This window comes from Mirounga leonina, unplaced genomic scaffold (genome assembly GCF_011800145.1).
Source record: "Mirounga leonina isolate KUSES-001 unplaced genomic scaffold, KU_Mleo_1.0 Mir_201, whole genome shotgun sequence".
Lineage (NCBI taxonomy): Eukaryota > Metazoa > Chordata > Mammalia > Carnivora > Phocidae > Mirounga > Mirounga leonina.
Window position 1 is genome coordinate 21,275,036 of NW_023270504.1, and position 20,587 is coordinate 21,295,622.

The 20,587-nt window shown below is 41.7% G+C and overlaps 1 protein-coding gene and 1 long non-coding RNA gene across 2 annotated transcripts; both read left to right on the plus strand.

Moving 5' to 3' along the window:
* The first annotated feature begins 81 nt into the window (after positions 1 to 81).
* LOC118025660 lies at positions 82 to 15,483 on the plus strand. The gene is made up of 3 exons (XR_004683377.1): positions 82 to 329; positions 3,393 to 3,482; positions 15,394 to 15,483. It is a non-coding gene; the product is annotated as an uncharacterized LOC118025660 (long non-coding RNA).
* Positions 5,809 to 7,754, plus strand: LOC118025659 (homeobox and leucine zipper protein Homez-like). Its single transcript, XM_035028212.1, is given in 2 exon segments — positions 5,809 to 6,764; positions 6,766 to 7,754. Coding segments are annotated over 2 exon segments (1,641 nt in total). The 5' UTR covers positions 5,809 to 5,963; the 3' UTR covers positions 7,606 to 7,754.
* Positions 15,484 to 20,587: the final 5,104 nt, after the last annotated feature.

Below are 20,587 nucleotides of genomic sequence, written 5' to 3' on the forward strand. Positions count from 1 at the left end.
AGCGGGGCCGCGCGAGGCCGCGGCCGCCGGCGGAGCGCGCGGCGCAGCCCTCCGCGGCGCGGCCCACGCGCGCCCGCCGCGAGCCCCTCCGCCGGCGGGGGAGCCGGGCTGCCCAGGCGCCGCCGAGCAATCGCCTGGTCTAGGGAGACACGTTGGAAAAAACGTTACGCTGGGGCCCCAGGAACCACAAGACAGGTTTTTACGAAACGCCTCCCACCTGGCCCGGCTCCGTCTCTGATACACCGAAATGCACGAGGGCTCTCCCCCACCCCCCGCCCCAGCCCGGGCGCAGAGGCCAGGAGAATAATCATGTAAGAAGGGGCATTCCGGTAAGGACGCGGAATCCAAAGGAGGAAATAAAACAATAGCCTTTGTTCTGCTTCTCGGCCGCTGCCTCTTTAAGAGAATCCACCAGGAAATGGGAGATCGGGTTACAGCCGCACACGGGGAAATGTGGGAGCGCGAGCGCCGGAGCGCGACGCCGCCGGAGACAAAGCCGGGCGGCCGCGCCGCAGACGCAGGGGGACGGCCGGGTTGGGGGGGATTCCCCGCGAAGGTGGGCGCCCCGAAAAGAGCAGGCGCCGCGCGCGCCCGCGGGAGGGGAGGGGAGGAGTGCGGCCGCCGCAGGCGCTTCCCCAACCGAACACGCGTTCTGGGGAAGGGAAGGCTGCTGGGCAGTTATCAAAGGCGGTTGAGTTCCTTTTCCTGACCCCCCTTCCTGCCGTTTCGAAATCCGCTGTCCATTTAAAGAAATAGCGGCCGCTACCAACCGAAATAGGTGACTCGGCTGCAAAGTTGACAGGACGTGCGCCTGAACATAACACCCCTCCCCGGGGCCGCTTCTCTGGAACCGTCATTGGCCGGGGGGATGACCCCGGGATCCTGCCAGGGGAGGAGTATTTGGCTGGAAAAACAATCGAGGGGAAGTAAAAGCCGGCGGGGCTGAGGGTTCTAGCCTTGAGCACATGTGGTCTGATCACTCTGTTATTTTTATTGTCATTCGTAGTCTCTTAAAATGCTCTGAAGTGGCCGCTGCAAAACCCTGAGAACATAGTTGTGTTTTAAATTCTAAACCCTGCTGATACACACATAGGGGTTAGGTGTGTGGATGTGTGTTATATTACAAATATATAAATACATAGGTATGAATATGTACCTATAATGTGTGTATATCTACGTGTAAAAAAGGACAGATTTCCCAGATCCCCACGCTACAGATTTTTCCTACTCATCTTCAACTCTCCACATTACAAAATGTATCCAGACCTCTTCACGCACTCATCAGGGAATTCTGAAGCAGAATTGATTAAAAGGGGTTGGGGTAAAAAAGAGTCCTATTGCTGGCAGGTGGGAATTACCGGTTTTTGTGAGCCTCCAGGGATCTTACCAGTCTTTGTCACCTGGTAGTCCTATTCTCCCCAAGAGATCTCATGTCCACACCGGCTCCTCTACCTTGGACCACCTGCCACCCACCTCTATCCCCCCCCCCCTCACGCCCCCCAACAATTATCTATCTTCCCTTGATCCTCTACTTATGTTGCAGACATTGATTCTGATGTCCTATCGCTAGATTAAATCCTGTAAACCCTCTATATCACTTACCAATAAGATCCTCGGCAACTCTCAGCTTCTGTAAAAGGTTCGGAATAGTACCTACCTCATAAGATTCCTGTAAATGAGCAAATATATACAAAGTGCTTAATTACCTGAGTACTTGCTACTATAAATATTATAGCTCGATGTTAGCTACAATTACTTAACCTCAGGACTGAATTAACTCTCAACTTCCATTTCTATCTCCTTTTTACCTTCTCCAAGTGACTCATAGAAGTAGTAGTTTGAATTAGAAAGCATGTGATTCCAAAACAAAACAACAGTTGTGGAAAACTGTGCCTTTAGACCAGTTGGCAATTTCTTTCTATAAAGGGCCAGATAAAAAATATTTTAGAGTTTGTGTGCAAAGGGGCAAAACTGAGGGCATTATGCAGATATTTCTATAACAAGAGAGAAAATAAATATCCACATTATTGACAAAATGTAAGGTGTAATAATAATTGTAATCAAGTCTAATAATGAGAGGAATGGAATTACTTTTGTGGGGGATAACATTTTACTTAGTTGAACACCAGTTAGAGTAAGGGTTCTCTATCATCAAAACTAATTATCTGTTTATCTGTTAATGCTGATCTGTAGTGAAATTTTACATATTTCATTTTTGAAAATATTTTCTTACCCAGATAGGTACTGACAACCCATGAGCATATGGTTTTACTTAAGCATATTCATTGCTTAGAAGGCATTTATACAATTCTATTACAATTCTGGGGCGCCTGTGTGGCTCAGTCGTTAAGCATCTGCCTTCGGCTCAGGTCATGATCCCAGGGTCCTGGGATTGAGCCCCACATAGGGCTCCCTGCTCAGCGGGAAGCCGCTTCTCCCTCCTCCACTCCCCCTGCTTGTGTTCCCTCCCTTGCTGTCTCTCTCTCTCTGTCAAATAAATTTAAAAAAAAATCTTAAAAAAAAATTCTATTAAGTTCTCTTGATATTTCCCCTTTGCATGCCATTACATTGCAGGTTAATCACTTTCAATGGAAAATTAGGTGGAAGTGCACAGTAAAATGGATTTTAAATACGGAAATTTCCTTTTCACTTGTATCATAATCCAAAAACCACTATTGGAATTTTAGTTTGACTTCAGAAAAATGTAACTGCTGGAAATTTGTGTTGGAATGGAGATCTTGCTTCTTGTTTTAACTTCTGATGGCATGGGAAGTTTATAAAGCAGCTCTTATTTGTGATTGCAACAGTGTTAGTCATATCAAAATGATCTAACTACAGCATACAATTCACACATAGCTCTGTTTTGCCTTATAGTTTTAGGCTGAATTAATGAAAAACATCAAGTCTGTAGCAAACACTAATTTCCAAAGACATTCAGTGTTCAATAATTGTGGTTGGAGGGAGTTTTCACTTATTCATTCCCACTTGTCAATTGTTTCTCTATTCCTTTTCCTGAATCTTTGGCAAATTAGGTATTTTTTTTCATATTCCTATGTTGTCTTTGTAGCTTTTCTCCGGTATGTTAAATATAGTGGTCCTCTAGAAACTGCAATTTGCATCTTTAATTATAACTATCTTCAAATAATATTATTCTATGTTAAGAATATATAAGAAACAACAGCATAATTCCATTTATCCCTCTCCCATCCTTTATGATACTGGCATATATTTACTTCTATGTGTTATAAAACCCACCATACCTTGTTGGTGGGGAGGGTTGATATTTAAAAAATTGTAAATATGTGTATATAATGAAGGTACTAAAATATATGTGTCTTTTTTATTTGTCCAGGGATTTGTCCTTTCTGATACTTTTTTATTTCTTCTTGCAGGTATGGTTTCATTTTTCTCTGGCCTCGAGAACTTTTGGCATTTCTTGAAGTGCAGTTTGTTGGTGATAAAGTCTCTCAGCTTTTGTCTGTGTGAGGATGTCTTTATTTCACATTCATTTTTGAAGGATAAGTTTCACTGTATATAAAATTTTAGGTTGACAATTCTTTTTCCTTTTGGCACTTTAAATACATAATTCCATCTCTGTCCCCATAATTTTTGATTAAAAGTTATTTGTAGTTCATATTTTAACTCCCTATATACAGTATCTTTTTTTTTTTTTTCTCTAGCTGCTCTTACGGTCTCTCTAAATTTGGCTTTCAAAATTTTGACTATGATGTGCCTAAGTGTGGTTTCCTTTGTATTTATTCTTCTTGATGTTGGCTGCAATTCTTGGACTATAAGTTGGTATCTTTCATTAGCTTGGGATCTGTTACCTCTCTGAATATTGTTTCTGCCCATTCTCTCTCTCCTGTCCTTTTATTACTCCAGTGATACAATATTAGACCACATGACATTGTTCCATATATCTAAAATACTCTGTTTTGTTTTACTTTTTTTCTCTTTGTCTTTTAGTTTGGATGCCTTCCTTCTATTTATCTCTTTCTAAATTTCTTTCCTCTGTATTGTCCACCTTACTGTTAAGCCAACCCATCTAAATAGCTCTTTACTTATGATACTGTGTTTTTTATTTTTAGTATTTCCATTTTTTTATACTCTCCATCACTTTCCTGAGGTTACTCATATCTTCATACATGGCTTTTACCTTTTCCTTTAAGTCCTTTAGCATTTTTGTCATACTGTGATAATTCTGAAATCTGGACTATTTCTTGGTTAACTTCTATTGAGGTTTTCTTTTCCTTTTTTAAAGATTTTTATTTATTTATTTGAAAGAGTGACAGAGAGAGAGTGCGCATGTGAGCGCGCGCAAAAGCGGGGGGCTGCGGTGGGCAGAGTGATAGGAAGAAGCAGGCTCCCCACTGAGCAGGGAGCCCAATGCAGGACTTGATCCCAGGACCCTGGATCATGACCTGAGCTGAACTGACTGAGCCTCCCTGGCACCCCGATGTTTTCCTTTCTTGATCATGGGTTACATTTTAATGTTTTGTTTTGTTTTTATGTTTCTTAATATTGTTTACTATGTGCTAGGTATTTTATGTAAAAATACAGTAGACAAAGAATTAAATGATGTTTTCCTCCAAAAGAGGCAATACATCTTCTCCTATAATGCCACCAGAATTTAGGCTGAGTCTGTATGATCTATAGTTAAGCTGAATTTGGGGTTTGTTATAGTTTTATAGTTTGAGTCAATTCACCATTGGCTTCAAATATTTTGAAGGCAGGACAGGACTTTTCCTTCAAGCAAATATTGTTTTAGAGCTCTTATTCTCAGCTTTTCTGCTCTGCTTGATGTCTTCCTTAGCTTTAAGCCTTGGGGGAGGATCTCAGTTCTCTCCCACTTCCATTCCCAATCTTTCTGAGCTGAATGCCTAGAGGGCCAGGGGTCTTCTCTCAGCTCTTCTATCCCTCTACAAAACTTTCTTAGCTGAAAGCCCAATGTATCTCTGAAAGTTTCTCCCCAGCTCTTCTTCACTGCCCTTGTTTTCGTGGCCCTACCTGTTAGTGAATATCACAGAAAGAACTGTGAGGTAGTATAGTTTCTTCTGTGCCTATGACTCCTCTGGATTCTAACCTATGCACGGTCCACACACTGCCGTCAAAATTTGTTAAAAGTTAGGCTGATTTCTCCTTACCATCATCTATGGTGGATTACTCTTCCCTCCACTTCAGTCAAGGGTGAGAACCACTGCATATCTTTCCTCTCATCTGAAGGATTGTCATTTTCTAAAATTTAGTTCACTTAGGTTTCTTCGTTCTCTCATTTCTCTGATTTTTTTAAAAAACTATAATTATGTAGATTATTTGGTCTGTATTGGGTGTAGGGAGTGAATTATGGTCTCCTGTGACTTTCTTTGTACAAAGTTGAAGAAGAATCCGAATGTCTAATCTTTTTAAAAAATGTTTTATTTATTTATTTGAGAGAGAGAGCACAAGCAGAAGGAGAGGGAGAAGCAGGCTCCCCGCCAAGCAAAGAGCCCAATGTGGGGCTCGATCCCAGGACCCTGGGATCATGACCTGAACCGAAGGCAGATGCTTAACCAACTGAGCCACCCAGGAGCCCTGAATGTCTAATCTTTATTGTCCAGAAGAGTGATGGGAAAGAGGCAAGGACTGGAGAAGAACAAACAATTAAGAATATGTGGAAGTGGATGTGTTTAATTTAAAAACCAAAGCCATTATCATAGTATAATATTTTTTTAAAATGAAAACAACATTTTAAGAATATACCATCCATAAGACGGGCCATTATCATAGTATAATATTTTTTTTAAATGAAAACAACATTTTAAGAAATACCATCCATAAGACGGGCGCGCTCTCGGGGACGGGGCGGAGGGGCAGTCCCGGTCCCGGCCCTCCGCGCGGGTGGGCTTGGAGCAGGCCGCACCGGGCGGGAACCCCACTCCCACCCCGGAGGACCCCTGCCCTTTCTCCCCTTTTCCCCCCGGCCCATGGTGCAAGGCTGGGAGCCGCCGCCCGGGCTGGACTGCGCTATCTCTGAAGGGCACAAATCAGAAAGCACCATGCCTCCTAATAAAGAGGCCAGCAGTCTTAATAGCTCCCCGGCGGGGCTCATCTGCCTCCCTCCAATCTCCGAGGAGCTACAACTTGTGTGGACCCAAGCAGCCCAGACCAGTGAGCTGGACGGCAATGAACACTTGCTACAAACCTTCAGCTACTTTCCCTATCCCAGTCTAGCAGACATTGCCCTTCTCTGCTTACACTATGGGTTGCAGATGGAGAAAGTCAAGACTTGGTTCATGGCCCAGCGCCTCCGCTGTGGCATTAGCTGGTCATCTGAAGAAATAGAAGAGACTCGAGCCCGAGTGGTCTACCATCGGGACCAGCTCCATTTCAAATCCCTTCTCTCTTCTACTCATCGTGCAGGGCCGCCCCCAGAGGAGGTGCCTCCTTCTCTGATGCCACCTCCAGAACAAGTGGGTCTTGGAATAGTGCCCCTGACTCTTAGTGAGCCCACCCAGATGAAAGGATTGAAGGTGGAGCCTGAGGAGTCCTCAGAGCTGATGAGTCACCAGAAAGCAAAGGAACCCCTGATGGCACCTGGCAGTGGGACATTCCCCCACCAATCCGATTATTGGCAGAATCTTCAAAGCAGTGGCTTCTCTAAGGAGCAGGCAGGCAGGGGTCCCAACCAGTCACATGGCCTAGGTTCTGCTTCATGGAATCACTCCACAGCTGTCCACCAGCCACATGCCCGGGATAAGCCCCCACCAATCTCACTACTTGCTAGTTAGTTGTAAGCAGGAGTCAGCATCTAATATGACTCCTCCTTCTCCCTCTACCTCTTCTTCCACTTTCCCAGTACTGGCTAACGGAGCTACTGCCACCTCTAAACCCCTCCAGTCACTGGGCTGTATCTCACAGCCACTGTCACCCAATGAACAGGCACTGCCCCCACATCTGGAGCCAGCCTGGCCCCAAGGGCTAAGACATAACTCAGTCTCAGGTAGGGTTGGCCCTGCAGAGTACCTTTCCCCAGATATGCAACGCCAGCGAAAGACCAAGCGCAAAACCAAAGAGCAGCTGGCTATCCTCAAATCTTTTTTTTTACAGTGCCAATGGGCACGGCGTGAGGATTACCATAAATTAGAACAGATCACTGGCTTACCTCGACCTGAGATCATTCAGTGGTTTGGTGACACATGCTATGCCTTGAAGCATGGGCAACTAAAATGGTTTCGGGACAATGCAGTACCTGGTGCCCCTAGTTTCCAGGACCCAGCAATTCCCACACCCCCACCTTCAACCCGCTCCTTGAGTGAATGGGCTGAGACACCACCTCTGCCAAACCCCCCACCCCCACCGGATATGCGACCCTTGGAGAGGTACTGGGCAGCCCATCAACAGCTATGGGAAAGTGATATCCCTCAACTGAGTCAGGCATCAAGGCTTAGCACCCAGCAGGTACTGGATTGGTTTGACTCTTGATTACCTGAGCCAGCTGAGGTGGTGGTTTGTCTAGATGAAGAGGAGGAAGAGGAGGAGGAAGAACTGCCAGAAGATGACGAGGATGAAGAGGAGGAGGAGGAGGAAGATGAGGATGACGATGATGATGTGATCATACAGGACTGAGTCGGGGGGACTAGGGGAGGGAAGGTCTGTTACTAAAAGATGAACCAACTTAGTAACTGTTTAAACAAAGAAACCACATTTTTTTTAAATTACCTTGTGGCAAAGGAAAAAAAAAAATACCATCCATATATCTCTGAAAACTAGAATTCCTTCACCTAATGGACAGGCTTCTTTCAGAGAGGTTTGTTACAACTGGTGGGGTGGGAAAGAAGAGAAATATTAATACTTATGCAAATATTTATACTTATGCAAATAAGACATAGATTTTGAAATCTTGAGAATCACTACCCTAAACTACTATTTCCTTTATATCAGTGAGGGTACAATCAGAGAAGCAGAATCGTGTGTGTGTGTGTGTGTGTGTGTGGTGTATTTTATATATATATGTATATATATATATACATATATACACACATATATGGTGATCCTGCTTCTCTGAATCCATGCTGACTAATATAGTAAAGGAAATATATATATGGCAACCAGTTGGAAAGAGCAGATGGATGTAAAGTGGGTAAAATTAAGAGCAAGCTAGAATTCAAAAACATGAGCCCATGAGGATGGACTGAAACCCATGTCATTGCCTCTGACCTTGATGGCCTGGGTGTCCTACATGAGCTGGGGCCCTTTGTCATGGAACTAAACACACACACACACACACACCCCTGGCCTAGATGTTGCAGAAAATAAAGGAGGATCTTGGCAAAAGTTGACCAGTCACAGGTTCGGCTGCTGCCACACACCAATGAGGTGAGGCAACAGATAAATGACAACATGTGGCAGCCTCAGAATGTCTACTGCTTCATTTCTACCCTCCAAATCCCACTCTCTTATGGACCACCCTAACCAAAAACATACAGAGAAATGAATTCTGGGAATGTAGGTAAACCTAGCCAAGTGTTCACATTACAAAGTCGCTGCATATAACAACAGCTTTCCATAAGCCCCCTCTGACAGTTATATTTTTTAATTTTTCAGTACTCTGTCACATCTTTTCCCATCTAACCTTCAAACGATTCTCTTCCATACGCCTTCTCTCTATGGTTTTCCCATCTTTCTTATTAATACCACAATATATCAAGCTCTAACTTAATGAACCTCAAAATCACTTTTGACACGCTGCTCTCTTTCGTGTCATGTAGATTTCCTACTCCCAAATCTCTCTGTTTCATTACAGAGTCTCCTCTATCTTTCCAGTCCTCTTCCCAGAAGCAGCAACTCTTCAGTTTGGACTATCGCCTCTTCTCTTTTTCCACCATCAAACTTCTATGGTTCATCAATAATCTCCTGAATTTTTTATGTCTGCTCAAATCTCTTACTTCATTACAGTAGTCCCCCCTTATCTGCAGGGGATACATTCCAAGATGCCCAGTGGATGCCTAAAACCACAGACAGTATTGAACCCTACTACACTATGTTTTTTTCCTATACATAAACACATACCTATGATGAAGTTTAATGTATAAATTAGGTACCATAAGAGATTAACAAGAACAATAATAAAATAGAACAATTGTAATACTATACTGTCATCAAAGTTAAGTGAATAGGGTCTCTCTCTCTCTCAAAATATCTTGCTGCACTCATTCTTCTTCTTGTGATGATGTGAGATGATAAAATGCCTACAGGATGAGATGAAATGAGGTGAATGACATAGGTGTTGTGAATTAGCGTGAGGCTACCATTGACCTTCTGGTGAAATGTCAGAAAGAGGATCAACTGCTTCCGGACCACGGTTGACAGAGGGTGACTGCAACTGTGGAAAGCAAAACCATGGATAAGGGGGGACTACTGTACTCCCATTTCTATCTTTATGCCTTGTCCTATATTACTCACATTTCTACCCACACATGTAAACTGTGAAACTGTTTTCTGTCAAGTAGTACCTGAAACTCATCTCTTTCATAAATCAATGTCATACTATATAAACAAAAGGTATCTGAAAGATAAGGAGTTGGAATGCTGGAGTGGATGTATTATTTAAGAACTGTTCAGCCATCCCCTAATGATGACTCAGGAGGGTTCAGAAGACACTCCCTTCATCAAGGCTTTAAGAAATGCACTGATGAAGCAAACACCAAAATCCTTGTATAGTTTTGTATTGCCATTCTCTACAAGCCATTAATGCTATTGTTAAACTAGACTCCCTGAATTCACTGGGATTGGTGGGATACTGGAGTGATAGGCACCAAGTGACATGACTTAACTATCTTAACTACCAGAGACAAGGGAAACATGGTTGCTATAATGGACAGAGCTAAAGGGATCATCAGAATGGTTTGATCTCTGGCATTAGCCAATTTATTGTGATCTTCTTAGGATTCAAATATATAGACACCCTACTAGTGTCTTACTTGATTTGTATATAACAAAAACTCTAGGTCTGGAGTAAAGAAATCTGTCTTGAATCCCTGAGCAGATAATCCTGGATCCTCCAATGATTCCCAGGCTTGATTCAGTCTGGATCAAGAAGATGCAGAGCCCCTCAAATTAAGATGAGGCAAGTCTCCTTGAGGAGGAATCCTGCTACACTGTAAATCTTTCACCTACCCTTCCCCAAAGATACTTGTGGCAACTTACCAGTATTCTTGTATGTTAGGGGAGGGACAATAACCAGAATTTGAGTATTACTGCTTACTGGCTCAGAATTAATGCTGATTCCTAGCACCCAAAATGTCACTGTGGTATGACAGTCAGTGTAGGGCCTAAGAAGTCAGGGAATAAGTGGAATTTGGGTTTGAGCCCAACTCATGGTGGACCTGGTGAAAGCCAACCCCAATCCATGATTATTTTCCCAGTTCTGAAATGCAGAGTTGGAATTTACATATTCAGCAAATGACAGAATCCCCACATTGTTCGAACCCCAAATTATGGAGTGAGAGCTTTATGATAGAAAAGGCCAGGAGGAAGTCCCTAAAACTACTTTTACTTGCCCAAATAGTAAACCAAAGGCAATATAGCATTCTCAGAATAGTGCCGCCACGAAGGCTTTAAAGAATGGACATGTGGTGGTTCTACAACCCCATTTATTTCATCTATTTGGCCTGTGAAGAAAAGCTAGATTTGGGGGAATGATGGGAGATTATAGTGAATTTAATCAGGTCATAATTCTAATCACATCTGCTCTTCCAAATGAGGTTTCCGAATTGGAGCAAACCGATACAATCCTTGGTACTTGGTATGCCGCTCTTGATCTGATTAATACTTTTTCTCTTATCTCTCATAATAAAGACTACAAAAAGCAGTTTGCTTTCCACTGGTGGGGCTAGCAATTCACTTCACTGTCTTATATCAAGCTTTCATCAACTCTACAGCCCTCTCTCATCACCCAGTCTGAAAATATCTTTATTGCCTCTCCATTCCACAAAATATCATCTTGGCCCATTATACCAATGATAGTATGTTGATTGGACCTGATGAGCAGGAAGTAGCAAATATCTGAAGGGTAAGAAATAAATTTCATGAAAGTTTTGGAAACTTCCACCTTAGTGACTATGTCCACTGATCTGGGGCATGGTCCACATATCTCTTCTAAGGTGAAGAATAAATTGCTGCACCTAGCCCTTCCTACTCCAAAGACAAAAACGCAACATTTAGTGGGTTTCCAGTTTTCAGTAGGGCCCAGTGAGAGAAGGCTCTGCAACGGGTCCAAGCTGTGCACCAGCCCCTCGGCACTTGAGCCCTTTCATCTGGAAGACCCACTGATATTTGAAATGTCTGTGACAGATGGGGATGTTGTATGGGGCCCTGGGAGGATCCTCGGTGAATTACAGCACAGACCTGTAGGATTTGAGGCAATGCTATGCCATCTTCTAAAGAGAACTGTTGTCCTTTGAAGAAATAGCTTCTGGTTTGCTACTGGACCCTGTGAGAGACTGAATGCTTGACTTTGGACTACCAAGTTGTCATGGAACCCGAACTGCTCATTTTGAACGAGATACTGTTTGACCCACTAAGCCATTATGTTGAGCATGCACAGCAGCACTGCAGCATGAATGGAAATAATATATGTAAGATCGGGCTCAAGCAGGTCCTGAAGGTACAAGTAAGTTGCATGAGCAACTGGCTCAGATTCCTATGGCTCTTATTCCTATTAATTGTCTCCTCTGTCTGTCTCCTGTCCATACCTCTGGCCTCTTGGGAAGTTCTCTGTGTCCACTATCCTAAGGAAGACAAAATTCAGGCCTGATTACAGATGGGTTTTCAGGGTACGCCAGCAACACCCAAAAGTGGACACCTGCTGCACCACCACCCCACTCAGGAGAGGCCCTAACGACAATGGTTATGGAAAATCCTCCCCAGGGGTCTGAATTGGATATAGATTTGCCTTTCCTGCCTGCCATGTTTCTGGCAAAATCACCTTCTGTGAACCATGAAATGGCTCATTCATCCTCATGGCATTCCACACAGCATTGCTTTCTGAACAGAAAACTGGTTTTATACCAAACGAATGACAGCAATGGGCTCAAGCTCATAGAATTCACTGGGCTTATCATGTTCTCCATCATTTTGAAGCAGTTGCCCTGATGGGATTGGGGAATGGCCTTTTGAAGACTTAGTTGTGGTGCCAGCTGGATGACAACACTTTTCAGGGCAAGAATAATTTCTTACAGGATGCAATATATACACTGAGTAAGTAACCACCATATGGTGCTTTTTATCTCAGTTCCAAGAATTAAGGGATGGAAATGGGATTGTTCTTCTTATTAATAACTCTAATGATCCACTAACAAAAACCGTGCTTCCCATTCCCTCAACTTTGTGCGCTGTTGGTTTAGAGGTCTTAGTCCCAAAGGAAGAGTGCTTCCACTAGGGATACAAAAAAGATTCCAGCAAACTAGAAGCTGAGACTGTAACCTGGCCATTCGGGTCTTCTCATGCCACTGAACCAACCACACAAAAAAGTGACTTACTGTATTAGCTACTTGACTGATCCTACTCCTAAAGGGGAAATTAGGTTGCAACTACCCAATGGGGGCAGAAGGGGACATCTCTGGAATTCAATAGATCCTCCGGGGACATCTCTTCATACTTCCTGTGTGCCATGAAAAAAGTTGACAGAAAGCCACAACAACCCAATATAGTAGGACTGCAAATGATACAGATCTTTCAGGAATGAAGGTTTGGGTCACCCTTGAGGAAAGCTGGCTGCTTGCTGAGAGCAGAGTATACTAACTTGGTACAAAGGAGGTTGTAAATAGCAGCTAAGACCACGTGAGCTGTTGTGGAAATGAGGATTGTAGTACTTACGAGTCTATTTTTTCTTTGATATGAATATATTCATGCATGTGTGGATACACATACACACCATTTTTTTCTGTTCTTCTCTCCCATTCTTCCACTATATAACATAAAATATTAACTTTATACATTAGTATGTAAGTTACAAGATACCAAAGAAGGAGTGCGATCCAGCTATAAGACAAATGGACATCATCTAAAGATGGATCTCATTTGTGTATTCTGTGGGAAAGATCAGTGCCTTTTCAGCTGTATGAGGGGTAGTTACATCTTCTTAAGTGGAAGCATGATTTTGCTATTATCTTCATTTGGAAGTGGTTAAAAGAAGATGTATAGCTGCCAAATTGAAAAAAATAGTATGCTACTCTGAATTGTGCTATTTTCCAGAATTCCCTTTCCGTTATGGCTCTGAGTTAGCATTGGCCGAAAGAAGAGCTTACATGAAACCTGGAAGATAGAAGTGAAGTAGCAGACACTGCTTTCAGAAGTTTGTTGCAGTCAGGTATGGTGATGGATAGATACAGAATTCCCCACTGGATCCAAGCTTGGCCTCATGATCAGCCCACAGAGACCACAGCTTTCCATAGACCTCCTGAAGAGTTCCCTTTTAGTGGCCTCACTTGGGCATCTGAATATGATTTGCCTCTTGGGTTTGCCCAAAAGTTTCAACTTGTCCACCTACGCCATTGTTTCCAGTTTACTGACTATTGATGGTATGGTCCATGCAAGAAGGACATGATAAATGCAGGATTTTTTTCTTTTTATTTACCAATGAATAATTCTCTATTATCTTCCCAAAGTGACCTCTTAGCTTTTTTCCCAAGTATCTAAACTCATGAATTTAACCATATTTGGTCTATTTTTATGCATTGCAATTAGTGCCCTTAGTGATGTTCAAATTGTCCATCCTTGGCCATCTATCAAGTTCTAATATGTAACATATTCATTATCACTTACTACATAGTATTCTAAAATTCCCATTATTATTTCTCCTTTGACCCATGCATTATTTAAAAGTATGGTTTCCTTTTAAATATTCAAGAGTGTGGAATTTTTTACTTATTTAAACTTATTTTTTAATTGGCATCTTACTTAGTTGCATTGTGCTTCAAAGATTACTATCGTTTGGAAAAAATATTTTGAAATTTGCTGAGATGCCTTATATTCCACGTATAGAGGTCTACAAACTTATTCTGTAAAAGGCCAGATAGTAGATATTTTAAGCTTTGTGAGCCGCATTTTTTCTCCACCTTATCAATTTTTACTCTATATAATTTGATATTATTTTATTAGGTATACATAAGTTTAAAATTTTTATATCTTCTTGAATTGAGCTTTTAAAAAACTATTATGAGTCTCTCCCCTCATAGTTAATAATTTTTAGTCTTAACACCTATTACTTCTGATAAAAATATAACCACATCAGCTTTCTTTTGGTTCATGGTTGCCTGTTATATCCTTCTTTGTCTTTTTATTTTCAAGCTTTACTTGTTTTCACATTTTTGGTGATTCTCCTGAACATTGAATAATTAGATTAAAAAAATTCTTTCTGGGTGCCTGGGTGGCTCAGTTGTTAAGCGTCTGCCTTTGGCTCAGGTCATGATCCCAGGGTCCTGGGATCAAGCCCCGTATCAGGCTCCCTGCTTGGCAGGAGGCCTGCTTCTCCCTCTCCCACTCCCCCTGCTTGTGTTCCCTCTCTCTCTGTTGAAAAATAAATAAAATCTTTATAAAAAAATATTCTTTCTGGCATTACCTACTTTTTTACTTACAAGCATACTTGATTTGTACATTAGGATTACAGCTTTATCTGGATTTGTTTATACAACCTCATTTTAAATTTCTATCTGTCCCACTTTTTCTGTTTCTTTTTTTTCTCTTTTTACAGCAGACACAGTAATGATCAGTAAATATTCCATGTGCTGTCCTATCTGAACACTTGCATTTAGGGGAGGCAACATGAACAATCCGGGGCAATAGAAACGAAAGTGACATATGCCATTTCTGGTCCAAAACTGGGAAGGGTGGGTTTGGGTTCTCCACATGTTCTTTCACCCTGTTGCAACAGCTTACAACATACTGGAGGGCAAAACCTTCACAGTCAAGTCCTTCAGTGACTGCGCGGAGCAGATTCTCCTACTAGCCCGCATTGGTGTGCAAGAGCGAGAGGAAAGCTTGATTTGTGTTCCGTCAGTGAGATAGTGAAGTTATTGATCGTCATAGCATAAAGTAGCCTATTGTGACCAATAGGTTTTCTTACAATCTTTGGAATGATTGAGTTAATTTTTTTTTCCTTTTTCATTCCCCTCTCCTCTTGGTTTGTATTTGGTCCGTTTTTATTTATTTTGTGTTTAGTGTGTATGTATGAGGTGTGTGTGTGTGTGTGTGTGTGTGTGTAGATTTCCATTACTGTTTGGGAGCCTACCATGGCGTTAAAAGTATGTTTTCTTCGGGATCCCGTTGTTTTATTTGTATAGCTAGATCCTTCAGTGTCTGGAGCTCACTCTACTGCAAGTAGAATGACTTCTCCTTTTTCTTGCAAACACACAGGTGTCCAGCACCAGTCTCCAGGAGCCCACGCCTGCAAGCAAGCAAACCTGCTGTTGTTGACCAGATGTGTTTCTGAATTCAAATACTTTGGATTTAGAAAAGTAATAGAGTGCACCTCCGAATCAAACATTGAAATACATCGGCTGCCAAACATGTGAGTATTCAGAATAAACAGGATAAGTACAGATAATTAAATAGCCTCCAGTGATTCACATCAGTTTCTGCCACCAAATGAGTTATGGAAAAATTTGTTTTCCAAGTTTTCTGGATTACGAATAAGGGATTCTTGACCTGTGTTTCTTTAATTAGGCTACAAAGTAATTAACTAACTTACTGGTTTATTAGTGATATTCTAGTTCTAAGACTCAGTTCTGGCCACTTTATTGACATTAGTGTTTTCCAAGGCTCTTTAGCAACAATGCATTTCATGTTACCTTTTTAAAAAAGATTTATTTACTTATTTTAGAGGGTGGGGAGGGGCAGGGAGAGGGAGAAAGAAACCCAAGCAGACTCCACACTAAACGTGGAGCCTGACGTGCGGCTTGATCTCATGACCCTGAGATCACGACCTGAGCCAAAACCAAGAGTCAGACCCTTAACCGACTGTGCCACCCAGGTGCCCCATCATATTGTCTTTTACTAGCAATATCAAAATCACCAAATGGAGGCCATTTCCTGGTGACCCCATTTCAGCATAATTTTTACTGATTATTAAATTTAAATTTTGGATACAAAATTTTAAGGATATTTATTACATCAACATGCTTTCATACCAGACCAGCTGAAATAGTGAAAAAGATGTGGAAACTACAGCGTATAAAGGATACCTGAAGAAACCAAGTACGTTATGAGTAGAAAATCATGGAGACTATCAGGTATATTAAGAACTTTTAGAATATTCAACGGAATTTTAGAGGCCTCTTATCCTGACCTTCTGCCCAATATAAGAATCCCATCCTGAAGTTGTCCCAGTAGTTAATCACTGCTCTCTTCTGGAATAAGGGAGTTCACTACTTTTTAAGGCATGACTTCACATTATTTAACTGCTAAACTGACAGGTAGTTTTCCCTTATACTGTGAAGCTTCTTACTCTTACCCATAACCCATCCAGGATACACACACACACACACACACACACACACTTTGTTTTCTCCAGGATAACTATACCCAGTTCCCTCAAAATATGCAAGGACAGAAATGTTCAAATTGCAAGTTTCAGAACTGAAATCCAGAAGTGGAGGTGACAAAATGATAGAGTAAAATTCACAATAAGAAAGAATTTTCTGAAGGGCACATAGGTGGCTCAGTCTGTTAAGCGTCTGCCTTCGACTCAGGTCATGATCCTGGGGTCCTGGGATTGAGCCCCATATTGGGCTCCCTGCTCAGGGGGAGTCTGCTTCTCCCCTCTCCTCTGCCCCTCCCCCCAATACTCACGCTCTCTCTCTCAAATAAATAAATAAGATCTTTAAAAAAAAAAGAATTTTTTTCAGTAATGAAGCATACTCCTTTCCAGTGTGGAGAACATCTCATTTGCAGTAGAGATATAGCAGAATAGGGGACCATTTGATCTGAAGAACTTTCTGCTGTAAGACAAAGGCATGCTGACCCCTGAGTTTCTCCCCACTTCCAAAACTGCTTGAATCTTTGATTCTAAAAGTTTGGGAAATGATGAAACAAAACTTCTTTTCCAGTTCTTTCTTCCTCCCCTAATGAATCATTAACCTCACATTAAATCATCCTTCCTAAGAAAAGTTCTGAGTTTGTTATACCCAGCTTTCTTTTAGTCAGTGTGAACTTTTTAAAAGGCAATTTTTACAAAATTTCCAGCGGAGATGCCAAATATTGATTCATGGCTGCCAGATAGAATGTGTGTCCTGTTCTAATCTGTAGTGAAGTATGTTTCATAAAGTCAAATTAGATTCCAAAGAACATTTTTTATATTTTGAGTTGGTATAGACATGATTGTATGGCTTTTTTTGAGGATGACTCTTTTCTCTTGTGATACATTACTGCTTTGTTGTCAAAAATACTATTGGCAATTTAAAACTAAAAAAGATTTAAAAACAAAAAATACTGCTAGAAAAGGCAGATATACTATAAGATATTTAAAGTTGCACAGAAAGGCATCACAAAGGGTGAGAGCTCCTATTCACAAATCTCCTTAAGCACCAAATAAAATTCTTTAGAAGTCTTCTTATATGACATGATCTGGATTGGGTATTGGTTGACAATTGATTAATTGGAAAAACTGCTTAACATAGCACAGACATTTCTGAAGCCTGTATTTTACCTTAAAATATATAAATACTGTACATGTGTTTTGCTATAGGGTCAAAGTGTTTAATTTTGAAAACTTTCATTATTTTTTTTTGTTTTAAACATGGGTCTGTGGATTACAGTGACACATCTTTCTTTCATAAACTACACCCATAATTCCTGGTCTATGATTTCTTGCTTGAGTTTCTTTAAAGTGAATCAAGGACTTCATATCACATACAAAGTAATTCAAGCACAGAATCCTAGACTTTGCATTTGTTTTTCAACCTTTTATAGTTGCCTTCCCACAACCAAATCAACAGCTATTTTGAGTACTCGACCCCTTTCTAGTTTTTGCATATCTTGAACTTAGTTTTCACAGAAACCACAACTCTCTTTTTACACGGTGTCATCAGTTGATTCAATATTTAATTAATTTAGATCATTAAAACAACAAGTACGATGGGTAGAAACCAGTCTGGGAACAAATAGGAGTGCTTGATATACATAGAACCTAACTGAAGGGAGTAGACGTGCCCAGAGCATGCTAGAGAGTGTCTACCAATGGTTGGCAGGGGTGTGCCATGGGCACTTGTCAGCATATTTTATGGAAGGAATGAGAAGCATGGGTTAATCTAGAGAGCGTGTTAAGAGGAGTTTCTTTAAGAAAACCACCACAGTGTCAGATGTGCCCAAAAATACAGTGCGGGGGTTACTGTCATGATCGTGGCTAGCTCTCATGGTACCTTTGTGGGAGTTAGAAAAGGGCAGTCCCCTAACGCAGGGTTTAATGAGGGATGTATGGGCTAAATCGCAGCCTCCATTCACCCCCTCTGCGTGGTGCCACTTGGGTGAGCCTTTTGTGGAGGGTACAACCTACATAACCAACACAGCGGCCCTGGCTCCTGGGACAGAAGATGCATTACACCTGGGGGGGAAGGGAGATGGGCTGATCTGAACGCATGCATGAAAAGATGGGGCAGAGAAGCAAGAAGGATGGGAGAGAGCTGACCTCTAAGGTAGGAAGACTTCAGTCCTGGGAGAGATTTTGTGACAACTAATAGAGTCCGTCTTGCCTAGCCAACCTGCAGATTGTTTTACCTGTGGGAGAAAATTCTTTTAGCAGACAGGCCAGTATAGTCTCTGTTCATTTTACCATGGGCTTCTGGACTGCTCCCAGCTCCACCTCCCCTCCTACGCCACGTCCCCTGCTACTCCACTTCCTCTGCTACTCCACCTCCCCTGCTACTCTATCTGCCCTGCTACTCTACTTCCTCTACCACCACGGCTCCCAATTGTCCTAAGAAAGTTGCTAAGAAGATCATTAAGCCGATGGACTTTCAGAAGTCTCCTTACTGACCTTGGAGGCTTTTCTGCTCCATTCAAAAATTTCTCTACTTATTGGGTGATACCTGTAGCTCCTTTCATAGAAAAGACAGGGCCTTTCATTCTAGAATTCATTATGAAAAACAACATGAAAATGCCTGGTTGACATAGCGCATCATAAAATTTATTCATACTCAAGTGTTAAGAGTCAATGAATTAACAAGCATAAATGACTGACTTGGAAAAGAAATAAAAGAGCAGGTCTCTTAAAGCGAAGAGGGAAGACCAAGAAGAGGGTGCTATGGAAAGCAAACTAGAATCCCTCGGTTTTGCAGTCATATTCATCTTCAACTACTCCTGGACAGAGCGAAGTTGATTATGAAGTTGATTTGTCTTGTTTATTTTGCTTCTTGGCTTGTATTCTCTCTTGCTTTTTGGTATTAGAGCTCAACCTTTGAGCTCTATGACTCCGCTAAAACTTCCAATGAGCCTTGAAGATTTTTTTATAAACACAAGTACTGTTAAAATAAGGTAGCTAATTATAAGGCAGTTCATTTAGTGAGCTGTCAGTCTATTTTTTTTTTTTTAACTGTAGAACTGAAACACTAAAAGGGATGGATCCTTCTTCTTTTTACTTTCAGCACACTGAACCTGTCCTAATTTGTATGTACCCTCACAGGGAGATCACTGCCGATGCATATGTGACTGTCCCCATCCTGTCATCTGGGGTTTTTAATTTAGCTTCAGTGCACTTCGTTTCACTGTTGGAAAGCTCCTTACCTGTGCATGACTGTTCTTACGTTTCATAAAATTGAATGGTTAACCAAACACTTGCATCATTTGAAACAAATAATCATGTCTTGTCACATTGAATATCTTTTAAAAACTCTTTAATGCCATCTGCTAGGAACCTAGCTCTCTCATTAGAATTAGAGTATTTATGGCAATAGGTAGAGAACATCCTTTGTTCTGGGGTTCTCACACTTTGTAGGTGTCTCACTCAGAGGGCTGGGTATACAACACAGATTGCAGGGAATCAGTTAGGTCTGGGATGAGACCTAAGAATTTGTATTTCTAACAACTTCTCTGCTGCCGCCACTGCTGATCTGAGAATAACACCTTGAAAGTCAGCCCAAGCACCTCAATTCACAGCTGAGGAAACTGAGTCTTAGAGAATTGAAGTGATTGGCTCACAGCGACCCAGCCCATTACCAGCAGCACCCAGGCCTTCTGACTTTCATGTGCTAATTACACGTGAATTTTTTTTTTAAGGTTATCAACTGTCTACATTACTCCCTCCCTATTGTTTTGGCGCCCGTCAGGATCTCAAAGATCGTTTTGCTACTTCTCTCTACTAATCTTTATAGTGAAGTCACACAACAACATTCCGTGTAAATTCCATAGACTTGCTGCAGAACCAGTCCTGGGATCCCCAACCCCTGCCAAGAAAAAGTCCCGTGTGCCTCAGTCTTGGTTCATTTTTCTTTCGAGAAAAACGTTTGCTGAATGTTTAAACAGCAAATTCTTGGTAAAATTCCCCAGGTTGCATTTTGGTTTCAGGAAGATTCTTTCTTTCTTTCTTTCTTTCTTTCTTTCTTTCTTTCTTTCTTTC